This window comes from Balaenoptera physalus, assembly GCF_965194825.1.
Source record: "Balaenoptera physalus genome assembly, chromosome: 13".
NCBI classification, from domain to species: Eukaryota; Metazoa; Chordata; class Mammalia; order Artiodactyla; family Balaenopteridae; genus Balaenoptera; species Balaenoptera physalus.
In genome coordinates, this window is record NC_138892.1 from 107,562,125 (window position 1) to 107,580,146 (window position 18,022).

Here is an 18,022-nt window from a genome sequence, read left to right on the forward strand (position 1 = left end):
CCCTGCAGCAGGACGACTCGGGGCAGGAGGAGCGGAGGCCCCGGCCCCGTGTGACGCCCCGCCCCGCTCCCCTGCAGGTTCCGTCTCCAGTGCCATCGCATCGTCAACGACTCCATCTTCACCAACCTGATCCTCTTCTTCATCCTGCTCAGCAGCATCTCCCTGGCTGCCGAGGACCCCGTCCAGCACGCCTCCTTCAGGAACCACGTAGGCACCTCGGCCCCTGCGCCCCGCCCCCGCCGTGTGGCCCCCGGCTTCTGGGGCTGCCCAGCCCCCCCGTTCAGTCCAGAGCCCAGCCCACATCTCGGGGTCAGAGGCACAGCAGACATTTCCTTAGGAGGTGAGAGCTGGGTGGAAACCCGGCTTAGGACCGTTAGCAGGAGACCATGGGCCCAGCGCCCCAGGCCAGCCTGACGGGCCACAGCAGACTCCACGGCCCGCGGATGTGCCCCGGGGGCCCACCTCCCTGGAACTGAGCGGTTTACACTTTGCCCCGAGGTACACTGGCCTGTCCTGGCCCCCGGGGGGCAGTGGCAGACAGGTGCTCTGATGAGGCCGCCCTCGTATAGGAGGGCCTCAGTGACCCTCTGCAAAGTCTAAACTAAATTTGGAGACCACTCCAGGCTCTGGTGACCTACATCAAAGGCCAGAGTAAGACCTGCCATATCTCGAAGCCTCGAAACTTTATCAAATCCCAACCAGGTGGGCACGAAGGGAGGAGTCCACCACCTGCCAAGCCAGCCAGTGGTCCTGCAGCCTGCGTGGTCCAGAGCTTTCTTACTGGCAAAGGCTCTGGCCCTTGCTCTGATCCGTCACCTGAGACGTAGTAAAGCATGAACCCTGGAGCCTGCCTCTAGCCTGGGGTGCACCCTTCCGCACCCTGAAGGGCACAGCGGCAGTGTAGAGTCCCACGAATGTGAGAGGCTAGCTCGTCACGCCAGTGCGAATTAAGCATTTTGCATCTTCATGCAAAGAAAAGCAAACCCCACGCTGTCCTTTTGACAAGCATCCCAGCGGTCTGATTTGGGTTTGTAAGTAAACTGAATTCATGAGAAAAGAGCCAAACCAGACCCAGGACCAGTTGGGTCGGCCCTGGAAGCTCCCCTCACAGATCTGGGGACTTCAGGACCCAGTGCTGTGCCAGAGCCTCTGGTCCTCTAACCCGTTCCACTGTGTCCCCATGGAAAGGCTCCCTGCTTTGGGCGTGTGACCCCCCCTGCTGGTGACCCCTCCTCCCGTCCTGCTTCTCCCGTCCCTGCCCCATCCCCACCCTGTGTCTCTTTGTTTTACAGATTCTGTTTTATTTTGACATTGTTTTCACTACCATTTTCACCATTGAAATTGCTCTGAAGGTAATGCGTGCCCCCTGCTCCTGCCCTGTCCTGCCCTGTCCTGTCCGGCTGTCGCTGCTCTGCTGCTAACACACGCTCTGTTGTCCGGTCACTCGGAGCCACTAATCTGGTTGTGCTTATCTTTCAGATCCTAGGCAACGCAGACTATGTCTTCACTAGTATCTTTACGTTAGAAATTATCCTCAAGGTAACGCACGCAGCAAAGCCTCCTCTCTCTGTGCTCTGCCCCTTTTCTCTTGTTTCTTTCACGCGTTTTTACTCTCAAGTCTGAAACTGGAGGAATCTGTGCCCCTCACTCTGTGCCTTGTGCACAGTGTCGGACTGATGCTGGCCGGGCGCCCCCCGCCCCCCACCGCCTCTGGAAACCACGCCTGCCCCGGCCTGGAACCGTCCTTTCCTCCTCCTGCCCAGAGGAGATGCCACACAAACAACCAAAGTGGGGAAGCTCAGGGGCCTCCAGGAGCCACCCTGCCCGTGCCCTCGGGATGCCTGTTGTCAGCACAGGCCTGTGTGGCGGTGATCACGGGGCCAAGGCCCGTGTCCCAACCGAGGGCTTTGGACAGACCCTGTAGACACCTCTGAGCCCTGGGTTACCCGCAAGGCTCTGCTGACTCGCCCCTTGCCCTGGGCCTGGAGGAGGGAGCCATGTCCTCCAGGGCTCAGTGTGGCGCCCAGAGCCCAGGGCTGAGGGGCTGGACCCCCAGGCCCGGACCCACTCCAGCCCTGTGACCCCAGCACGGTAGAGCCCACGTCTGAGCAGCTTCGGATGGCAGGCGTTTGCCCCGAGCTTTATTTTGTTATTTCTATTAATATACAATTAATATATTACTTACATCTACTCTGTTAGGGTTTCCAAGTTTCCCAGGCCACCCGAGCTTCGGGGGCGAGTTCCGAGTCGAGGGAGTGTGTGTGACTACGGTTCTCTCCCAGGGCCTGGAGGTCACCCTCACCACGGTCGGCGGGGCTGCTCCACTCGGTGCCTCCCCCGGGTCCGGGCTCCTCCCACCCTGCACGTGTGGCAGCCCCAGACCCTCCCTCCTGGCCTCCTTCAGGCGGGGACGGCCTGTCACGTCCACATACAACCTGAGTGGTCACTTTCGCATGCCTTCTTTTTTTTTGTCCAGACCCCCTGGTTCCAGCTAACCAGACGTTAACCAAGAGGAAACCAGGAGTGTTCCTCGGGTTTTCTCTCTGACCCCGGGGGGTGGGGAGAGGGAACCAGGGCCGCCCGGCTGCGTGGACGCCCTTCCCTGGACTCCAGACTCAGGGAGGCACACAAACACCACACTCTTTCCCGGTCTCAGACCCTCCCCGGAGCTCCCGGGTGGACCTCAACGGTGCTCCTTTTCCTCCAAGGCTGCCGTCTCCTTACAAGCACGGTCCTGGCGAGACCCTCTCTTCCGCCCACCCTCCCCCTCTGCTTCCCGCTTTTACGCTGACTGTGCCTCTAGGTGGAGCCCAGCCCCAGGACACTGCCTGCGCCTCTTCCCCCGGGTCCCTCTGCCCCACCTGTGGGCCCGGCGTCCTGCCCGGCGGAGGTGACCGTCGTGCAGGAGGGGTGTCCAGTGTCAGGGACAGTTGGAAGGCCTGGGCACGTTTAGCCTTGTGGGACCAGGACAGTTGGCCTGAATGATGCCAAGGGCTGTCACCTAGAGGAGGAGGGAGGTGGGACCAGAACCCACGAGTAGAGATCGCAGGAGGTAAGATGCGTTCAATGAGCAGCGTCGCTGCCCGGAGAGGAGCTGGCTGGACGGGGGGGCGTCCTGCCCTCCCAGCCCAGAGTTCGACCCTTTTCTCTCCCCAGCGAGGCTCTTCCTGGGCAAAGGTTAGGACTTTAGGAGCAGGAGCGGGGTGGGTGGCAGTCAGCAGACAGGGTAAAAGGGGGCTCCTGCACTGGGTCCCTGACTCCCTGGATGTCACAGGGAACTTTCAAATAAATGCCCCGTTTTCCCAGCGTCCACCTGCCCTTTCTCCTACGGCCACCCTTCCTCTGGCCCTGCCTGGGCGGATGGCCTGCATACACGCGCACACACACACACACACACACACACACACTCGCCAGCCTTCGGGGCTCAGGGCCTCTCAGGTAACACAAACCATGGAAGCACCCGGGCCCGCACTCGGGGGCCCAGACCTCCACTAAGAGACAGGGCAACAGCCCCTCCAGATGGCAGGCCTTTGGGACAGATCTCCAACTGTATTCCCCTGCAGCCCTTCACATAATCCACCCACTTCTGGAAGCTCTTGCAGGACACAGGTGCCTGAGTCCCCTGTGACCCCCTCCTGCAGGAGATAAGTGGGAAGAATTAGGTTCCAAGAGCTATTTTTGCCAATTTCCCCTGTGTTTGCTTTTGTATCGCTCCGCGGACAGGCTGCCTTGCGCACGCTCTGTTTCCAAAGAGATAGATTGGGCCCCAGGTGACCAGGGAGCTGCTCCCAAGCTCTAAGCCGTCAGCTCCAAATTTCCCCCTCTGGCTGTCACTTCATGGCTGTGACCCTTCAGCCCTTCACCTGGAAGTCCACTGGCCCTTAGTTCACGTCAAGGAAATCGGACCGGTGTTTGTGGGGCCTCAACAGCGGCTCTAGGCTGAGCTCCGAGGGGGGTGGTGACAGCAAACCCGAGACAGTCATCACCCCTGACGTGGTCCCTTCTCAGTCTCCGAGGGGCGTTCACGTGGTTCTCCAGCAGGCGCCTCACAACGGCAGGGAAGGGGACGCGACTTTACAGAGGGGGCCACTGAGCATTGTGCCCCGTCACAGGAGGGACCCGGAATCCAAGGCCTGGCGCTCCGGCCGAGTCCGGTTCTCTGTAGAGAAGCTCGCCTGGCATGGCGCTTGCCATCTGCAGGGCAGTGACCTAAGGGCTTTACATGTAATTCCCGAGGGCGCTTACAACCCTCCAGGGTAGAGGATGTCGTTGCCCCATTTCTCAGATGAGACACAGGGAAGTTGAGTAACTTGCCCCGGGCACTCAAAGCGCAGAGGGTGGGCTTCAAACTCAGGTGGCCTGGCTCCAGAGCAGTGCTCTTACTGTGGTGCCCACGGCCCCTCTGAACACACGACTCCAGAACCAGACAGTAGAATGGAGCTCAGAGTACTAGGCATAGGTCATCAGCACTGCCTGAGGCTGTGGACGGATGCGGGTTGCCAGCGTCCTTGGTGGAACTTCGGGCGTTAGGGTCTGCCCGAGACTGAGGGATTGCCTGGGACTAAACCAGGAAAGTCCTGGGAAGCCAGGTGGCTGGTCCCCACTGGGGGTCCCCCCCGGAGGACCGTGTCCTAGGCGAGCCCTGAGGTGGAGAGAGCTTGGGGGGGGGGGGGGGGGGACCTGAGCATACAGGGGCGCAAGGGCTGCAGATGCAGGACCGAAGGGCCGCTGACAGTCCTGGGCGGGGAGCCTTCAGGGGCTGCAGCAGCAGACGCTCCCGGCACCGTGTCTCCTCCTGTCCTGCCTGCCCCCCAGCCCTCCGTCACTTCCCTGCTCTTCACCTGGGCCCGGCCGGAGATGCCGCGTGGGGAGGGGTGGGGTGAGGGGTCTCTGGAGCCCAGGGGGCTGCTCATGCCACGCCTCCCCATGTCCCCCCAGATGACCGCTTACGGGGCCTTCCTGCACAAGGGCTCCTTCTGCCGGAACTACTTCAACATCCTGGACCTGCTGGTGGTCAGCGTGTCCCTCATCTCCTTCGGCATCCAGTGAGTGGGGCCCCTTGGCCCCCGAGGGAGGCGTGGATGGGGGACAGTGTCGGAGAGGACAGCCGGGAGCCAGGGGTGGGGGGAGAGGACAGCTGGTGGCGGGGAGGCCTGCCTGTGGCCACGGCGGAACTAGGCTGGGAGCGGGACGGGGCCTCGCCGGCGGCTGTGGCTTTGGGCGTCTGGGTCCTCAGTGGTGGGACCCTTGGGGTACATTGACCCAAGCGAGGATCTGTTTCCATGTCTGGATCTCGCCCAGCAGGCGGGCCCGGCCCAGTTACGAGAGAAGAAGGTCTCCAGGGCCCTCCCACCGGCTCCGCGGGCACCCTCAGCCCAGGCCTGCCATGGCCACGGCCAGCCCTGACTCCCCCCGCCCCTTCCTCTGCGGTCTCCAGTCAGAGCCCCTGATGAGGGAGGGAGAGGGAAGAAGGACTGGTCCTCACTCCTGGCTGCACAGGGGTATCACCGGAGCAGCTTTAAAACAAGACCTTTGCCTGGACCCCTCCCACCCCCGCAAGCTTTGCTTTAATTGGTCTGGGCTACAGCCAGGGCCTGAGGGATTTTAAACGCTCTCAGGACAATTCCACCTGCAACCAAGGCTGTGACCGTGCTCAGGTTTAAAAGGATCTGATTTGTAGTTTCTCCCGAATTCTACCACCTGATAGTGCTGACCCTGTACTTTAACTTCCAAAACACTTTCCCTACACATTCCTCTCTGACCCTCACGGGACCCATGAGGCAGGCAGGGCCAGTGATGTTATCACTGTTTTATAGACAGAGAAACTGAGGTCAGGACCTGAGACTTGGCCCGGGTCACCCCAGTGGCAGAGCAGAGGCATCTGGGGCTCCATCCAGAGGCTGTCCCCGTGGTCGGCCTAGAAGGAGCGGAGTTGGGGGCATTCAGAGTGAGACCCTTTGCTGGGATCATCGTTATTTTACCCCAGGCTGTCTGCCTGTGAGCCTGTGGGTCTAATCCCATCACTGCCACTAAATCACTCTTAACCTTGAGCCAAGAATTCCCCCCTCTGTCTGGCCTTTCCGTCCCTCCCATTGTCCCTGAGATGCTGGGATGGATCCGGCAGCCCTTTGAGTCCTTTGCGATCAGAGAGTCGTGAGCCAGAGACATAGGACTTGCCCCACCCCACTCTCGAGCGGACGGCGTCCTGACACGGGAGGAGTGAGGTCAGCCGTTGCTGATGGGACCGCGTGTTTTAGGTCCCAGGGAGGGTAAAGGCTCTCCAAAGGCGGCTAGTGGGTGAGGGTGAGGGACACTTCAGAGAGCCCGTCAACCCGCCGGGGTGAGGGGCCTGCGTGCCCCTGGAGGGCAGCAGTGGCCTGTGCTCCCAGGGGAGCCGGCTGGGCCCTGGCGTCCCAGGTGCACGGAGTCTGCGGTGTCGGAGCCGTTGCGTCTAGGCCTGGGTGTGCTGTGCACAGAGTGAGCGTGATGGGCAGTCACCTGGGACTTGGGTTTGCAGCTGAGCACCGGGTATCTCCTCCACCCAAAGTCAGTATTCTCCTCCACGCATTTGTACAGTATTTCAAGTTCCTGATAGTAAAAGCCACCGTGGATTCACATCACAACATGTGCCAGTTAGGCTGCTAGATGGTCCGTGTGCGTTTTCTCATTTAATCCCTGCAACAAGCTCGTGAGGTGATCACTGCCCCGTTTTACAGATGAAGAAGCTAGGGCCCAACAAAGTTAGGAAGTGTATCCTCAGTGGCCGGGGTTTGGTGGAGCCTTGCCTCGCCCTACATGTCCTGGGCACGGTAAACACCCCCCGCGTAGCACGTTATACTGCTAAGGGCTCATGGTAAACGCTTTTCCCATGATTTGCTCACCAACAAGGAAGTCCCCGGCTCCCCGGCCGGCTCTGGGTCCCTGCAGTGGCAGAAGAGAGTAGCAAATGGTGCTGGGGCGAGAAAGTCCCCAGCAGACCCCGCGGTTTCTCCATCCGCGCTGGGACTTCCTGCCAGGAAGCGGCTCGCCCTCCTCTGCCGCTGGACCGGAGCAGGAGAGGCTGAGCCCCGCCCGTCCTCTGTCGCAGGTCCAGTGCCATCAACGTGGTGAAGATCTTGCGAGTCCTGAGGGTGCTCAGGCCCCTGAGGGCCATCAACAGGGCCAAGGGGCTGAAGGTGAGCTGGGCGGGCCTGGGCGGGCGCCCCCAACCCAGCCAGCCTCAGCCCGGGGGTCCACGTGAGGTGACGGGCAGGCAGGAGGCAGGGACAACAGGCTCCCGGGGCGGAGCCGGGACCCTCCTGCCGGCACCTCAGCCCCACTTCCCATCCCGGATCCGTGATACACGGAGCCACAGCAGAGGCCCCGTTCACGATCCCAACTTCTCAGCAAAGCTTTTGCAAAAGGAGGCACACACACTACCCCGAGCCCCAGGTGGTGATGAGGCCCCTGAATTGCTGCCCCCGGAACATGGGAAGTCAGCGGGGCTTTGGTCCCTGTGGTCACCTAGAGCCCAGTGGGACGTGGGTTTCACCAGGCTCCATCACCCTGTGACCTAGGAGGGCGCTTTGCCCCTTTGGGTCTGATTCCCCCGCTCGTGGCAAAGGGCTGCCCGCACCTCCTCTGAGAGGCTCGTGGCAAAGGGGGGCTCAGCCAAGGTCCTGGGCCCGACCCCCTCTGTCCACCTGCAGCACGTGGTGCAGTGCGTGTTCGTGGCCATCCGCACCATCGGGAACATCGTGATCGTCACCACGCTGCTCCAGTTCATGTTCGCCTGCATCGGGGTCCAGCTCTTCAAGGTGGGGTCTCGGCCGGATCTGTGGCCCTGCATCCTTCCCGCCCACCAGCTTCTGGGACCTGGACGGGAGCTGGCAGAGGGGACACGGAGGGGACGGTGCTGGGTCACACTGGGAATGGATGCGGCCTCCCCACAGCCCCTCCCAGCATCCAGACCCGAGGAGGACTAGTTCCCAGACTGGAAGAGGACTGACTAGTTCCCAGACCCAAGGAGGGCTAGTTCCCAGACTGGAGGAAGACTAACTAGTTCCCAGACCAGAGGAGGACTAGTTCCTAGACCAGGGGAGGACTAACTAGTTCCCAGAACAGAGGAAGACTAACTGGTTCCCAGAACAGAGGAGGACTAGTTCCCAGACCAGGGGAGGACTAACTAGTTCCCAGACCAGGGGAGGACTAACTAGTTCCCAGAACAGAGGACGACTAGTTCCCAGACCAGAGGAAAACTAACTAGTTCCCAGAACAGAGGAGGACTAGTTCCCAGAACAGGGGAGGACTAACTAGTTCCCAGACCAGGGGAGGACTAACTAGTTCCCAGACCAGGGGAGGACTAGTTCCCAGAACAGGGGAGGACTAACTAGTTCCCAGAACGGGGGAGGACTAGTTCCCAGACCCGAGGAGGGCTAGTCCCCAGCCTGGGGAGACCAGCGCGGAGGCAGGTGCTGCTCCATCACCACCTGGCCCTCTCAGCCCCGCCCCTTCCTTGTAGAGAACGGCAGAGGGACTGCTATCCCCTGACCCCTCTGTGTGAGTCCCCACCTAAGCCCGCGGGGCTCCCTGTGACCACAGCACCGAGTCCCCCCACGTCGCTGCAGAGCCCCAGTTTGTTTGGGTCCTGGCCCTGCTCCTGGCGGGCCCTCGGCGACGGGGAGGCCGGGTCCCCGGTTCCTGCCCTTCTCTGCCTCAGCCCTTCTCTTTCCGCTCTTCTCCACCTGAAGCTCTTCCCCCACCGTGTCGTCGTGCCCTGACTTCCACCACCGAACTCAGCCCCTAGCCCTGCCCGTCCCCCCTCCCTCACCAGACCTGCCTTGTGGGCCCAGCTCCGTCGTCTGGGCTTCCCTTCGGTCGGGTGCCTGCGGCCCACGGCGTATTTGTGCACCGACTGCTCTGAATCCTGACTTCCCGTCTGGGCTCTGCTCTCCTTACACTTTTGTCCCGAGACCCCAGCGCAGAGCTGGCTACGGAGATGATCACTAACCAGTTTTTGTCTGGTCCCTCGATTAAGGCGCGTCTCCAGTCACTTTGCTCTTCCACCTTCCAGGGCAAGCTGTACACCTGTTCGGACAGTTCCAAACAGACGGAGGCCGAATGCAAGTGAGTGCGGCCGGGGGCAACCAGGCTGGTTGACTCCAGGCGGTTGGTGACTTGCCCTGAGAGGAGGGGTGGCCCGTTCTTCCTCTGACAGCAGTGGTGGCTGCACTTTTACCCGCGGGTTGTCTGGTCCTATTGACGTAACATGTAAGATCATCCGTTCCTGAATATTCTACCCCTGACATCTTCCCAGTGGCTAGAACTATGGGTTTAAGCTTAGCCAGTTTCATCCCACCCCCAAGCCAGGAGTCACTGGTGGGTAGGTTGAGGGGAGATGGGAGACCCCAGAATGAGCCCTTTCTCCCTTCCTCAGGGGGAACTACATCACATACAAGGACGGGGAGGTGGACCACCCCATCATCCAGCCCCGCAGCTGGGAGAACAGCAAGTTTGACTTTGACAATGTCCTGGCAGCTATGATGGCCCTGTTCACCGTCTCCACCTTTGAGGGGTGGCCAGAGTGAGTATGCAGGTCCAGACCAGTTTCAACTGCTGTTCCACACCCTTCCCAGAGACCATACTTCCCCGCCTCCCCATAGGCCACGGTTGCCGCCGGAACACCGCTCTTCTTTTTCTGGATTTCAGAGCTTCAACCCAAAACGATTCTTTTAGCTCCCCTCCCCAACCTAGACTGAGCTGCAGTGAAGTCTGTCATCACCCCCCATGGCATCTGGGAGTGGAGGGGCCCCTGGGTCACCGTAGGACTGGAGGCCACCGCCCCCGGCAGGCACGGACGTGGGTAGAGATGGCGGAGGTGCCCGCTGGTTAGACCCTGCCCCAGTCTCCTTGGAGGGAGCTGTGTCTGATTTACAGAGGAAAGTTCCTGCAGAGGCGGTGCTGCCAGGCCTGGACCAGTCTGGTGGCCCGTAAGCTGCGTCCCCTCTACCAGGCCTGTCCATGAGGGGCTCCGTGTATCTCTGTACAGACACCTGCTTCCCTCACGCCCCCATGTGTATTCCGGTGACATGATCATCTGAAAGTCAGGAAATTCTAGATATTTCTAAGTCAACAACAGCGCGTGATCTTAGGTGAGAGGCACCATCATTAAATGGTAAAATATCAGTACTACCTGGAGAACAGCCAAGTGCTGTGTGGAGTAACAGAGGCGGGAGAGGAAGGAAGCCCGTCCGCCAAGAGAAGCAGCCTGACGGGCACGTAGCCCTGGCCCAGGTGGGCGGCAGACACAGGCTACCTGAGTGTAAACCAGACCATTGCTGGTGATCTGAGTGAGCCTGGGGCGTTTCTTTATCAAGTGTTTCTATCTAAATGGATACTCGTTCTCAGACTTATTTTATGTTCACTGTAACACCGTCTGAGTTTCTGCCAGAGAAGCAGCAAAGCTGTTTCAATATTTACCAATATCTCCAGCATTTGAAATCAATAGCCATGAGTCGTGTCTCACTTAGACAGTTCCTGCCAGTTTCAAAACACCTTCACATACGTTATATCAACTACCCTGCCTGGTAGGAAAGTCCGGAATTATTGTCTCCACTTGGCAGGTAAGGAATCTGAGGCTCAGAGAGGTTGAGTGGTTTGCCCAAGTCACACAGCCAGTAAGAGGCGGAGCTGGGGCTTGAACCCAGGCCTCCCGACTCTCAGCCTGGAGCTGTTTCCAGCTCCCCAGCCCCGGGGGCGCTAGGAGCAGCGGTGTCATCGCCACTGCCCTCCGCGGGCTGTCCCCCACCCCAGGCTGCTGTACCGCTCCATCGACTCCCACACGGAGGACAAGGGCCCCATTTACAACTACCGCGTGGAGATCTCCGTCTTCTTCATCATCTACATCATCATCATCGCCTTCTTCATGATGAACATCTTCGTGGGCTTCGTCATCGTCACCTTCCAGGAGCAGGGGGAGCAGGAGTACAAGAACTGCGAGCTGGACAAGAATCAGGTACCCCCGGGGGGGCCAGGGACCAGGAGGTGGGCGGGCTGCAGCTTGGGCCCCCCGGGAGGGCCAGGAGGTGGGCGGGCTGCAGCTTGGGCCCCCCGGGAGGGCCAGGAGGTGGGCGGGCTGCAGCTTGGGCCCCCCGGGAGGGCCAGGAGGTGGGCGGGCTGCAGCTTGGGCCCCCCGGGAGGGCCAGGAGGTGGGCGGGCTGCAGCTTGGGCCCCCCGGGAGGGCCAGGGGGTGGGGGGCTGCAGCTTGGGTCCCCCGGGAGGCCAGGGGGTGGGAGGCTGCAGCTTGGGCCCCCAGGGGAGGTTGTGGTCGGGAGAGAGCCCAGGCCCCCGCCGCCAGTGTCTCCTGGAGGCCCAAGGGCAGAAGGAACGCAGACCCTGCAGATCCAGCTTGCAGCCGCGCTCAGCCAACAGGGTCTGTTCACAGCTCCTCAGGGAGACTCGGTGGTGGGTCTGGGGGGTTCTGTGAAAGAGCCTCTCGCCCGCACCTAGAAGCCGATGAGTCAGGAGGTGCCCAGGGTGGGGCGGCGCCGTTGATAAAGGGGAAAGAAACCAGAACAGTGAGAGTGGGAGGTTTGGGGCGGGGAGAGGACGGCTTAGAAACCACTGTTAGATGGTTTCTTGTAGAACAGAGAGGCCGTGCGCGCAGAGGGTGGGAAGGGCTCCAGCAGGAGGGACGCGGCCACGCCGGCCCTGGGCTGAGCTCCGCGGCCGGGGGGGCAGGCTGGGTGTGCAGTCAGGAGGCCGGGAAGCGTCCACGGGAAATGCGTCCCGTCCGTGGGGAACTCGAGCTCTGCTAGGGAAGGAGCACCCCGTCAGGCCCGCTGCACCCCTTGCAGCTCCGATGTCCGCACCTTGGGTCTAGACTCAGCCTTCTGGCCGCTGTGTGGACTTTGGATTGTAAGGAAGCCAGGAGAGAGGGAGGCCAATTAGCAAGTGTAGGGGAGAGGTGACGGTAGAGATGGAGAGAACAGAACTGGTCGGGCTTGGAGGCTGGGATGAGAGAAGGGCCTGGGTGACCCTGGTCCTGACCTGGGCTCCGGGCACAGCGCAGAGATGGCCGGAGTGTAGTCAGCCCAGGATCCCAGCCCCTGGCCGTGAGCTGTGCCTTCTGTTCTGCGGACCCTGGCAGATAAGGAAGATGGACTTAGGACAGGAAAGGAACATTGCAGAGAGACGGGCCCCCAGGAGAGTCTGTGGCTGGGAAACCATCAGTGAGAAGACAGACTATCAATCAGTCAGCAAGTATTTACCAAATGCCACCGAGCATCTGCAGTGTACAGCAGGCATCACCGAGATGGAAAGAAGAAGACACGGATCCACTGACTACGTCCTGATGGGGGCTAACTAGAGAGGGTCTCTCCTCGGTTAAGAGAAGGATAGAAAATCAAAAAACGTCCAAGTAGCAGCTCAACCTATAAACGAGCTAGAGCAATAGATGGTCTCTCTCTCTGCCAGAGAACCCCACCCCTGGGGTGTGCAGCTTCCTCTGCACCCGCCCACCCCTGCCGTCCCCCCATCACCCGGGTTTCTCACCCCCGTCTCCCCGACCCAGCGGCAGTGCGTGGAGTACGCCCTCAAGGCCCGGCCCCTGCGGAGGTACATCCCCAAGAACCAGCACCAGTACAAGGTGTGGTACGTGGTCAACTCCACCTACTTCGAGTACCTGATGTTCGTCCTCATCCTGCTCAACACCATCTGCCTGGCCATGCAGGTCGGTCCGGCGGGCCGGCCGTGGTGTCCACCGGTGGGCGCGTGGGAGGCGCGTCACCGTCGCGCTGGCCGAGGGGGCGGGGGGGCAGCTGGAGAAACACACGTGTCCCTTCTCGAGGGCGGAGGACCCCAGGATCCTGGGTTGATGAGATGGAGGGAGGGAAGTGGAGCACAGGTGACCTCGAAGGGGCCGTGACCGTCAGTGGGCCGAGCTGGGTGGAGCCCCCTGAGGACCAGGGGGCCGGCAGAACCGTCCCCCGATCGGGCAGGAGCGCAGGCGTCTGCACGGCTGCGCCGGCAGTGACGGCAGAGACGGGAGGGACCTGCAGGGCTTCCTGAGTCCGCCTGGCCCCCGCGGGGGTGGTCGGCCCCCGGGCTGGGTGCAGGAGGGTCCCTGTTGAGGGGCGGCTGGGAGCAGGGAGCCCCGGGCTCATTTCACGGTGCCCCCGCCCCTCCAGCACTACGGTCAGAGCTGCCTGTTCAAAATCGCCATGAACGTTCTCAACATGCTGTTCACCGGCCTCTTCACGGTGGAGATGATTCTGAAGCTCATCGCCTTCAAGCCCAAGGTAGGCCTCTGAGACGGGCCTCTGGTCCACGGTGCCAGGGGGACAGGGTGGGGGACAGTGGGTGCAGAGTCTCAGCGAAGGACCGTATCCTCCCGACGCTAAACGCTCTGGCTCCGGAGCCTGCAGGCCTTGAGCCAGGCCAGCTCCTCGAAAGAGAATCTCAGCCCGCGGTCCGGGCCGTGGTCTGGACACAGGGAGCAGGGACATGCCTGAGCAAACCTCCTTGCGGGGTAGGCAGAATGGTCCTCGTCCCCCCACCGTGGCCCCGGCCCCCGGCACGTCATCTAGAAGAGACTGGAAACCAAACCTCTCGAGGCCCAGCCCCCCAGACCCACCCGGGCTCTGCTCTCTCCCCGTTTCGCCCACCGCACAGACTAAGAGCCTGGCGGTAAGAGCTGAGCCGGGGCTGCGTTTGCTCAGGGCTGGGTGTCTGGTTCCCCACCTCAGGGCTGCATCACTGCCGCCTGTACCTTCCAGGACGGGACGGACCTGCAAATGTCTCTGCTTTGCTACTTGTAAGAAGCTTCTAGAAAAAAGGCTGGGAGAGAAAATTAGAGCCATTGGCTGAGCGAGGCAAGGCAGGGCAGGTTGGCTCCCTGTCACTTGGATTATCTGTGCCCTCCCCAACCGACCTGCCCCTGGGCCTCAAGGACGGAGGGTGACCCGGTTCAAGCAGGCCTTCCGTCTCCGGCCCTGTAGACAGGTCAGCACCGCCGGCGTCCACTGACCTGGGCTTCACAGGGAGCGGCTGCCCCGGAGGGGGTATCCCAGTGGCTTGGAGGCTCCCGGCTGCTGCACAGCTTTGGGGGGGCGATGAGAGGGAACACATTGTTTCTAAGAGGATCGTGCAGGGCAGCTTTCCAAACCTTCTCTTCCCCACTGTTACTAGTTTTTCCAGATGCAACACAGGTCAACGGGGGGTGAAAAGCAGGAGTCCCTGGCCCTATATTCCATTTCCATTCAGATGTTCACCTGCCCCAGCACTAGCCGGGCCAGGAGGGGTGCCCCTTGGCTGTCGGATCCCTATTCAGCGCCAGGATCTGCGTCGTCTTCTCTGAATTAACATTCCACCAACAATTCTCAGTAACCTGCAGTGCTACACACACCTCGTTGCGTGGAATCCTCAAGACGCCTCTCCAAGATAGGTATTAGCTCCTCGTCTTAGGGAAGAGGGGAGTGCAGCTCAGAGCAATTAAGTATCATATTAATTACACCATTATTAAGCGGCAGAACTGGGAATAGAAGCCAGTGTGTCTGACTTTGTAGTCGATGTAATTTCCGCCACACAGAGCTGTTAGCAAGCATCTTCCCACACCGGGTGTTCTGCTGGGAACTTCCCAGAAAGAGGGAAGCCACCTTTGAGGGGCTTCAAAGACAAGACAGACCGTATTCTTACCATGCCGAGTCTTCCTCTCTCCTTGAGAATGCCTGGGATCCTGGCTGATTTTCAGAGAATAAGACTCCTAATGAATGTCATTTGGTGATAACGGTGGTGTTTTCCTATCGCCTCCAGAGCAGCAAGTAAACTCTGTCTCACTTTCCCTTCCAAGCCCTGTCCCATTTAGGGGCAGAGAAGACCATGGAATGTCCCTGGCCACCTTCTGTGGGGTCCCCTGCGGTCCTATTCCCAGCCATGCGGCGCGGGAGCTGGCAGGCTTACAGCCCGCAGCAGCGTGCCCTGGGGAGGCTGGGAGGCCGGGCCTCGCTGGGGCTGAGCTTCCGATTCAGACAACAGCCTCCAGGAGGGAAACTGGCATCATTTTCACCCAGTTTGGTGAGACATGCAGTTTAAATATTTCAAAGCCTTGAGTCATTCCACGTTGACTCAGACATGTTTCTGACGATGCCTGATGCCGGCTGCGGGGCCCTGCAGGGGACCTCCTGAGTCAGGCTCCTGAGCTCAGGAGATGCACTGGGCAAACCTGCCCTAAGGAGCACGTGGCAGTGACACCTGCAGGGGCCTCTGCCTGGAAAACACTCTCCCTGAATCCTGCACACCCAGGAGCAAGCCCGTTCCCCGGGAAGCAGCCAGGTAGGGTGCTGTAAACCATAAAGCACCCAACTTCCTCCATCTCTAGTTTTCTGTGGTGAGAAGATGGGGTGAAATAAGAGAAACTTTTCCAAAGAAGTAAGAGAGCCATCCTGGGGCCATCTGCATTTCACACATGCCAGGGTCTGTCTGTGGTATAAAGAAAAAGGGAAATGGACCGTTTCTGGGAATACCCTGCAGGGGTTTCTGGCAGCAGAGGGGGAAAACAAGGCTGTCCAATTGGGAGGAGAGTGGGGTTCCTGGATTCTCGTTAAGGAGTAGACTCCGAGAAAAGCATCCCCAAAATTTCCAGGAAGAAAACCAAACCAGAAAGTACTTGAGGGGACTTCGCTGGTGGTGCAGTGGTTAAGAAACTGCCATGCCAATGCAGGGGGCACGGGTTCAAGCCCTGGTCCAGGAAGATCCCACATGCCACGAAGCAACTAAGCCCGTGTGCCACAACTACTGAGCCTGCGCTCTAGAGCCCACGAGCCACAACTACTGAGCCTGCACTCTAGAGCCCACAAGCCACAACTACTGAGCCCGTGAGCCACAACTACTGAAGCCTGTGCACCTAGAGCCCGTGCTCCACAACAAGAGAAGCCACCGCAACGAGAAGCCCGCGCACCACAATGAAGAGTAGCCCCCGCTCGCCGCAACTAGAGAAAAGCCCGTGCGCAGCAATGAAGACCCAACGCAGCCAAAAATAGACAAATAAATAAATTTTTAAAAAAAGAAAGTACTTGAAGCTCTGGTGGAAATATCTAGCTGGATCTGGCCCTAGAACCGGTGCTCCTAACGTGATCGTGTGTTTGTGCCGCAAGTGAGTTTGCACCTGCGAGCGTCAGCTGAGGAAGGACAGTTAGACAGCAAGGACGCAGGAGTTGACATCAGTCCTAACATCAGGTGTCTGAGATTGGCCTGCTGGGCTTCCTACTCTGTCCCTTGGTCTCTGTGGTTGGTTGGCTGGTCGGTCGGTCGGTTTGTAGTTTGGCCTCGTTCTTTCGTTGTCCTCATGGTAATTGATGTTCTTGGTCTTCATTTGCATCTGTTCTGCTCGCCACCTTATGGAAAATAAATTGACTCAAGTAAATCCCTGCTCTGCTCCTAAACTTCACATTCTGTCTGAAGAATGGGGCAGGTGACAGGAGTGTCTTGAACACCTAATGGCCAGAGGGAATTTCTCCCCGAGCGGGAGGACTGCCCTGGACATTCCCGATGGTCCCTGGGCCCTACGAGACTGTGCAGGACCAAGCTGGTCAGCATGAAAAGGTTTCGGATAGAATCGTCTGAAGTTAACTAAATAGCTGGACTGTCCTCCTGTCATGAACAGAAATTTATCAGCAAAGACAGGAAAAAACTTTTAAGATACACTTTATGATAAGCATTGAGAAATATCCAATGCCTAAGAATAAATCTCACCAAAAACCTCTAAGATCTTTAGAGAAGATCTGTGAAATTTCACACAGAGGAATTAAAGAAAACTCAGTAAATGGAGAAATATGTCATGTTCATGAATTGGGAAAGTCAATGTTACAAAGATGTCATTTCTCTTCAGTACAATCCCAGTTAAAACTCCAGATTGAACTTTAACCCAAGTCCTTCAGGGTCAATAGGATGACCCTGGGGGTTCCAAGGCTTCGGTCCCTTTGGGCAGCTCTGCCGTGACTGTGGAGGTTCCAGGGCAGGGCCAGCCCCAGATGCTCCACGGTCAGCTCTTGGAGAGTGGGGTGATCATGTGCCTGGAACTTGCTGTTGACCATGACCCAGCGGGTGGGTGATGAAGGGAGAAGGGGCCCCAGGCTCCCGCTCAGAGAAGCAGGTCGGCCCAGGGAGGTGGGAAGATTCCCGACTAGCCCTGCTCCGCCCGGGGACTCACCTGGGCCTTGGCAGGTGAGGAAGCAGGGACAGCTGTTTCTGAGACTTTCCCATCCCCTTGATGCTGCCCGCTCAGGGAGCGGCCACGTCTCTGCCCCCGGAGGGCCTGACCCCACAGCTCTCTGTGATCAAAACACTCTTCCACTCCCTCCCCGCCGAGAACAGTCCAGAAGGCGAGTGGAACCAAAGTGGAAACACTCATCGACCCCCTGGCCCCCGGCTCTTGGGCATAAGAGCAACTGAAGCCTAGGGGACACTCCTGTTGCAGGAGAAACTGGGGCCCAAAGGCGTTTCAACCCAAGGGATGCATGAGGTCTCCAGACCAGCGCCAGGACTGTCTTGCAGGAATAAAGACGCTCCGTGCCCACCATCTGTCTGTAAACAGCCACCCGCCTCCTGGGCACCTTGGCTCATGGAGCAGAGGCATGGATTCTTAATTTTATTTAAATTAATTCAAATCTGTGTGGCCACGTGGCCGGCGGCTGCCATATTGGGCCACGGGGCTCTAGACACCGCTTCTCCGCAGGCCGTTCGCGGGGTCTGCATCCCTCCATCCGTCCGCCTCACCCCAACTGCTCTGGCTCCACGGACCCAGGTGGGTGATCTCAGGTGTGGAAGCCCTGTGGGAAGAGTACGACGGGCTCCTGGCCCGGCGTCCCCCGTGAGGGTCCCCTCCTGGCCCCCCAGTCGTCCCCGGACCTCCCGGGTCCAGTAGCTGCAGATGCCGAGGCAGGCGGTTCAGTGGTCAGCACCAAGCTGTGAGGCCGGGCCAGGCTGATGTGCTCTGCCAGAAAGTCTGAGCTGAGAGTATGGGTGGCCTTGGCCTCGCCGAGCACGA

The 18,022-nt window shown here is 59.7% G+C and overlaps 1 protein-coding gene across 24 annotated transcripts in view; it reads left to right on the plus strand.

Annotated features, from left to right (window-relative positions):
- CACNA1C (calcium voltage-gated channel subunit alpha1 C) overlaps positions 1–18,022 on the plus strand; it is a 559,192-nt gene that overhangs the window by 479,672 nt on the left and 61,498 nt on the right. For 19 of the 24 annotated variants that reach the window (XM_082422029.1, XM_082422051.1, XM_082422040.1 and 16 more), the window contains exons 20-29: positions 78–207; positions 1,293–1,352; positions 4,939–5,045; positions 7,088–7,175; positions 7,689–7,796; positions 9,053–9,105; positions 9,416–9,562; positions 10,792–10,993; positions 12,551–12,709; positions 13,167–13,277. In XM_082422029.1, the coding sequence (XP_082278155.1) occupies positions 78–207; positions 1,293–1,352; positions 4,939–5,045; positions 7,088–7,175; positions 7,689–7,796; positions 9,053–9,105; positions 9,416–9,562; positions 10,792–10,993; positions 12,551–12,709; positions 13,167–13,277 (1,165 nt within the window). Of the gene's footprint in view, positions 1–77; positions 208–1,292; positions 1,353–1,479; positions 1,540–4,938; positions 5,046–7,087; positions 7,176–7,688; positions 7,797–9,052; positions 9,106–9,415; positions 9,563–10,791; positions 10,994–12,550; positions 12,710–13,166; positions 13,278–18,022 lie in introns of all 24 variants that reach the window. The other 5 variants (XM_082422030.1, XM_082422037.1, XM_082422036.1 and 2 more) reach the window with 2 other exon arrangements.